General features: G+C 28.5%; 1 protein-coding gene across 1 annotated transcript; it reads left to right on the top strand.

Moving 5' to 3' along the window:
• The first annotated feature begins 1,518 nt into the window (after window positions 1–1,518).
• Window positions 1,519–4,289, top strand: LOC107020730 (L-tryptophan--pyruvate aminotransferase 1-like). Its single transcript, XM_015221200.2, has 5 exons — window positions 1,519–1,834; window positions 2,089–2,392; window positions 2,977–3,257; window positions 3,421–3,713; window positions 3,842–4,289. Exons 1-5 carry the CDS (start codon window positions 1,734–1,736, stop codon window positions 4,036–4,038), a joined length of 1,176 nt encoding a protein of 391 aa, XP_015076686.1. The 5' UTR covers window positions 1,519–1,733; the 3' UTR covers window positions 4,039–4,289.
• Window positions 4,290–7,010: the final 2,721 nt, after the last annotated feature.

Here is a 7,010-nt window from a genome sequence, read left to right as displayed (position 1 = left end):
GACATTTGTTACCTTACCTGGAAAATGGAATAGTTTATTTGTTTCCTTATTTTATATTATGGAAACAAATAAAATGAGCTGATATTGTTACTTGCCTTACTTTCTTAGATTCACCTTTATATATATATATAAAAAAAATTACTTACGTTACTTCTTAAATTTAGTTTCTTTTATATTAAATTGCTTGTCTTACTTCTTAGATTTACCTTCTTTATATTATACTATTTACCTTATTTCTCAAATTTGCCTTTTTGTCTCAATATTGGGGTTTTCCTATAAATTTAATTGTCAAGTTATTATTGCTTATAACTTACAAAATAATTATTGTATGGAAGAAGTGCATTTTTGAGCTATCACGTTTTTAATTAGGTATATTTAATATTCTACTTTGTGTTGTATTTTTTTTCTTATATATTATTGCTGTTGATATTTTTTATTTTATAAGTATAATATTTTATTTTAATAATTATTCGAATGTATTTAATTTAGAATCAATTTGATTTTTCAAAAAGAGAAAGAAAGAGCAAGTAATTACTTGTTCTTTAATAAACAAGTATAATCAATTAGACTTTGTAGTGGCTAACGGTAGATTTTAGTAATTTGAGGCTTGGAAAACTCTTCGAATCAGTGTGATCTAGGCTGAATAGTTTAAAATATTTAAGATTGATAACGAAATTCGTTCTTAATACTTTTAGTAAAAGTTGATGTTATGACATATGATAAGGTAGAACTTTACTTAATAAGATTATAGACTTAATTTTCTCCTTCCTTCTAATTATATTTACTTTAAGTTATGTTGACACTTATTTTATGTTATATTGGAATTTTACATAAAAGTATCATGTTAAGCTTCTTCTGTTGTTGTTTTTTTGGAATTTTTAATTATTTAAGTTATATTTTTCTATTTTAATTTATTTATTTTGTACTATTAACTTGCTATTTCACATTGCATATTTTTACTTTCGCTTACAATTGATAGATTATCATTTTTAAAGTAGATGTATAAATAGTGTTATGAAATTATTATTATTTTCAAATATTAAGTCCATGTGTTCTTTTATTTTTTACAATTAGTTAAGTTGAAAATATTTCTTTTCTGTTTACACAAAATTAGTTACAAATATTTGATTGTTAATTTAATATATTTTCAAGAGATATTATGTATCTTAAATATTTAATGTAATATCATTTATTAGGGAATGTACTTATCAAATTTTAGTTCTTTATTTTTGATAAATACTTTTATATTTTAATCAATTTAAATGTGTCATTATATTTGTACCATCAAAGATATTCTCGTAATTATCCTGTCATTAATTTATTACTAATAAAAATGTGTAATTTCAATATTAAGTAATTACTAAGCTATGTGATCCGTAACCTCACCAATTTCACTTACCATGTGGCAGCTTCCCAAATAGACACTTCTGTATTTATTCTCCTTATTACATGGAAAAAGTTTCAGGATAACTAAAATTTAATGAGAAAAATCAAGATTATAAAAGAGATAAATGCAATTCTACTCCAATTAATTAATTAGAGGTCCTTGTGGAGATTGGCAAGTGCAATCAATAAGATGATCCAAAAATTTATGTATTAATTAAAAAAATATTTTCTCGCTAATTAGATTTGTCTCCTTCTCTATATATATATTTCAAATCTATCTTCTTCTCACATAAATTTATTTGTGATCGATATTAGATTTTTTTCTTAAAAAAAAAGAAGAGAAAAAGATGTGTGGAACAGATGGTTGCCTTGTCAAGTGTTCTTCTGCTCCTTGTGCAACTCCAGAAAATGATATTAAGGACACTTTCACCACTATTAATCTAGATCAGTAAGTATTCGTTTGCAATTTTAATTCATTTTTCATTAGAATGTTTCATATAAGTTATACCCTTATGATCTTGGTCAATCTCCCGATTCAATTTTTTATATGTGAAATCGCCAATTTTGATATTCAATGTTGAATGCTTTTTTATGTTTCTAGAGATTAGATCCATTTTCATAAAATTTGTAGAAATGTTACAAATTGCTCAATTCTCTTTGTTGGAATACTAATTTGGGATTTGATTTTTGTTGGGTTTATAGTGGTGATCCAATAATGTATGAGCCATATTGGAGAAAAATAGGGAACAAGTGTGGCATAACATTCAATGGTGATGATTCATTGAGTTATTTTGCTAATGGTAAGAGTTTGTGTTGGTTCATGGAGTCGAAACTAGAGGAACAAATTAAGAGGCTGCACAATATAGTTGGAAACGCAATTGTGGATGATTATTATATTGTTGTTGGCACTGGATCAAGCCAGCTTATGCAAGCTGCACTGTATGCTCTTTCTCCTACTGATCAGCTTGAGCCTGTCAGTGTAGTTTCAGCTACACCTTTTTATTCGGTAAACGTTTATACGATATATTTTGTATTTAAATTGTGATGAATGTCCTACCCTATGCATGATAAAATTAGTGGTCAAAAATGAAAAATTATTGAAGGCGCTATATAATAAGGTTTTAAGACTCAACATGGCTAATGATTCTTTTTGACTTTAGGTATTATTTTAACATGTCTAATGCATATTGATCAATCTATAATAAACCTATTAAAAGTCAACAAAACAAGGTGTTTAGTAATGTTTCACTTATATTAACATACCATGTTTCTTGCTGTGACAATGTTGGTTACTTGCATTGTATCCTAAAGAGACATAATATAGGAACATGGTTCATGCAAAGATTTGCACTACATGTTAAAAATATTACTGCTTGTTCTTTATTAAATAGTCACATGGTTCTTGGTACATGTTAGATCCATTAATTATAACATAAATCATAATTCTTTTTCTTATAATTAAAGAAATCACTAGGCCACACCCTTAAATACAACGTGATATATAATTCTTAGAACACATCATGTGACTTAGTTAGTCTACTTTAAAAGCGACATTTCCTGGTTAATTACAGAGTAATTGTCGTATTGCAGGCTTATCCAGAAGTGACTGATTTTGTGAGGTCAGGACTGCACAAATGGGCAGGAGATGCAAGAACTTTTGAGAAAAGTGGATCTTATATTGAGTTCATTACATCTCCAAATAATCCTGATGGGGTTATTAGAGAGCCTGTAGTCAATGGAGATCAAGGAAAATTAATCTATGATTTAGTTTATTATTGGCCGCAATACACTGCTATTACCATACCTGCCAACCATGATGTTATGCTCTTCACTATTTCCAAATGTACTGGTCATGCTGGTTCTAGAATTGGGTAAGTTTTTCAAACATTAATTACAAGTGAGGCACTATCACAAAATAAAGCACATCAACAATTATTTTTAGCTTCAAAGTATCAATAACTAATTCTACAACTCAAATCTACAGAAGTTTACAAATTTCAATTTCTCACTTATTATAATTTGATTTACATGCAGTTGGGCACTTGTTAAGGACAAAGAGGTGGCAAGGAAAATGACAAAGTTTATGGAGATTAGTACAATCGGTGTATGTAAGGAAGCTCAACTTAGAGCTGCTAAGATTCTTAAAGTGGTCTCTGATAGTTGTTTGGATCCCAAAATGGAAAATTTCTTCGAATATAGTCAGTCTCTTATGACTAACAGGTGGCAGAGGTTAAGACAAGTTGTTATGGCTAGTGATTTTTTTGTCCTCCAGAAATACCCTCTTCAATATTGCCTTTTCACAAAAGACTTTTGTGAAGCACACCCTGGTAATAACGAAAATATTACAATGTTATGTCACGTTCAAGATTACAAGCTATGATTGTTATCGATCTATATTTTAAAAAAAAATTTTTTTTTTTCTTTTGAATTTGAAATTCTTATTGTTCTGAAACAGCGTTTGCATGGCTAATTTGCAAAGGAAGTGAAGAGGAGGATTGTCAAAAGCTTCTTAAAGAACACAAGATTCATACAAGGAGTGGAAGAAGATTTGGAAGTGATTTAAGAACTGTTAGGGTAAGTATGTTGAGTAGAGACGAAGACTTCAACATCTTTCTGGAGAGGCTTATGGCTATTCGAGGACCTACAAATTGAAATTAAGACACATTTATGCATGAAATATTACTTAGTTAAATTAAATAAATATCAGCTTTTAGGAAAATATTCTAGGTATAAGTGGTAATAGATAGAATTTATAATGTCATTTACTGTTTGCAACAATGGAACTTTGATTTTTAATGTGTTGAAGAGTAGAATATTTTCTTCAATTGATGGAACTTGGTTGATTAATACCAAAAAGAGTTTCTAAAATAGAAGAGGGCCGATAATAGTACTTTTTGGTCTCATGTTGTTTTGATTTTTATGATCGTTAGATTGAGAAATATCTGATCTTCAATTAATTTAAGCGTGTTAAAATATGATATATTTGGATTGTTTTTTAAAATTATACTATTTTTAAATATGAAGTAAAAATACAAACTCAACCTAATATATTGATAATTTAAGTAATATAACTAGCTGAAATTTAAATGTACTTAAATCAGATAGCATAAGGAAGGATCAAAAGTAAAGTCAATTTATTACTAATAATATGGGAGAAAAAGAAAAACTAAAATATGGGTGTGAACAAAATTTTCAAATACTCACATTAGTGGAGGACATTAAATGTGCAATAGTAGAATATTATAAAGGCAAACCTAAATTACTTTATTAGATATTAAATGTGCAACAAAGTATTGATCATCGAATCACATGGTGTGTATATATGACTAATTAAACATTTATATGCATGAATTTCTTTATCATTATGGGACCTAATAGAGTTGAAGTGAATATTAATGTGATGAAATGATTTATACTTTTGTCCCTAATTATTTGTCCATTTTTAAATTGATTTATTTTTTTAAAAAATAATAATTGATATATTAAATTTACTATTTTATTTGTATTAATTATAAAGTGGGTGAATTGAAAACTTAAGATTTTCAATAAATTTTATTTTTTAAAAGTAATTAATTGAAGATATAATAGGTTAAAAAAAATCCTTTCTTGATTTGTTAAAATAGACAACTAATTTAGGTATAACTAAAAAATGAAAAGATGACAGTTGATTAGGAACAAAGAGAGTATGTAACAAAATAAAACCTAGTAAATTTCCTCACATCATGATAATGCAGATTGGGATACATCGTATTATGCTGGTGCAGAGAAGGATGATAGGTTCTTGTGCATGATTTGGGGTCGCTAACTAGCGTATATGACAGGTGTATTCATGCAGCCGAAGTTATTTGAATTCTTTAAAAATGTCAATACGTGTGTGTCAGATTCTCCGAAAACAATTTATCTTTGGAGAATTCAACACAGTTATAGCATTGAAAGTGAAGAGTTGGTGAAACTTAGGATGCAACCTGAAATGCTTGTTCTTTGTTGTTCTTTTTTGCATGTTGTTGTTCTTGTTTTTTGTGTGCAAAATTTGATGGAATTTAGGCATTCCCATTCTGGACAAATTTAAGAACAAGGTTGAACTTTTTGGCTTCTCTGCTTCATTTCAATTCTATGTTGTTCGAACTCTCCAAAAATATTGTGACATTTGTCAGATCCTTCAACAAAAGCACTATTTATCTGGCATTTTTAAAGAGTGAGCAACATAGTGCTTTTTTTGAAAGATCAAACCTATCTGATATTTTTGAAGAGTCTGAGCAACGTAGAGTTTCGTTGTATTTCAATGTTTTGTGAATGGTTAATTCATTCATTTCTATTGTTTTTTTAAGTAGGGCATTATACCTTAATTTTCAACCTCCACACTCTTATGTCTTCAATGAGCTGATGTTATATCCTCAATACTTTTTAGAACTACCTCTTCCCTCCCCCCAAGTCCACTATAGCCATCCTCTCACACCTCCTTACGAGAAGGTCACTCCCACGTTGACACAAATATTTTCATTCCTAATTTTATCTCTCTTGATATGCCTATACATTTATCTCAACATCCATATCTCTTCAACTCTCATCTTCTGGATCCGGAGTATTTAACTAGTCAAACACTCTACCTCAAGCCATCTTTTCAATTTGTCGTTACCTTTCTACTCTGTTTGGTTATGAAAGCATTGTTGTCATCTGTTTGTAGCATTTATGTTAAAGTTTTTGATTTTATCGAAATCAGTAGTCTTTACTCAATTTACTAACAACAGATTTCATGTAATTTTTCTTTCAATTTAAAATTGTAAAGCATTCAAAAAACATTCTGAACCATCTCATTCCATAAATTATGTTCCACAAACGTATTATTTTCATTGAACAAAAAAATATTAAATCTATCATTACTCTCAGTCTCTCCATGAACTACATCAGAATATTTGCATGTGATTGTTGGTATCAAATTAGAGAAACAACCTTTTATAAAATATTAATGAAACATAATTGACCTCTTTATTTAGGTATTCTTTAGTTTCTGTTTGTGTTGGGTCATTATGTTGCTGCCACTTTGGCCGACACCTTAATTGTATGTATGATCGATGAGTTAGTTCTACTTCACTTTGATTAATTTTAATTTTAATTTTATTTATTGATTGGGGTGTTGGAATTCGAATAAGGAAATTCAATTAAAAAAAGTATGTCAAGAAGATTAACAATTTAAAAGCAAAAAAAAAAACAAAAACAGTTTTACTCTATTTACATAATATTATCTTTTGGTGAAAATGCTAGCACTTGATGCTACCTTCTCCTTTTTATCTATTATCTCTCACTAGCATGGATATTAAGTATTAAGTAGAGTTATTTTACTACTAATAGGTGATTGTGTTGATCTTGGAGTAAAAAATATTGGAAAAAATTAACAGGTTGCACAATATGGTTTGGATTGTAGTGATGACGTAGTGATGGATGGAAAAACGGAAACTAAAAAATAGGAGAGAAAATAATAGACTCTTTTCATTAGGCTCAATCACTTCGGTAGAATTATAATAATTGAACTCTTTTTAAATAGAGTTTTACGTATTAAAAATAGGGCAACTTTCAAATAAAAAAAGAAAAAGTTACTTAAATACACTCCTTTACTTACCTTAATA

Source organism: Solanum pennellii, chromosome 5, assembly GCF_001406875.1.
Source record: "Solanum pennellii chromosome 5, SPENNV200".
Classification (NCBI taxonomy): Eukaryota; Viridiplantae; Streptophyta; class Magnoliopsida; order Solanales; family Solanaceae; genus Solanum; species Solanum pennellii.
This window is presented reverse-complemented; position numbering and strand designations above follow the sequence as displayed.

Coding starts and splice junctions, on each gene's coding strand:
- LOC107020730 (XM_015221200.2), top strand. CDS start 1,734: ATGTGTGGAACAGATGGTTGCCTTGTCAAGTGTTCTTCTGCTCCTTGT. Junction 3,258..3,420: donor CATGCTGGTTCTAGAATTGG/GTAAGTTTTTCA, acceptor ATTTACATGCAG/TTGGGCACTTGTTAAGGACA. Junction 3,714..3,841: donor CTTTTGTGAAGCACACCCTG/GTAATAACGAAA, acceptor GTTCTGAAACAG/CGTTTGCATGGCTAATTTGC.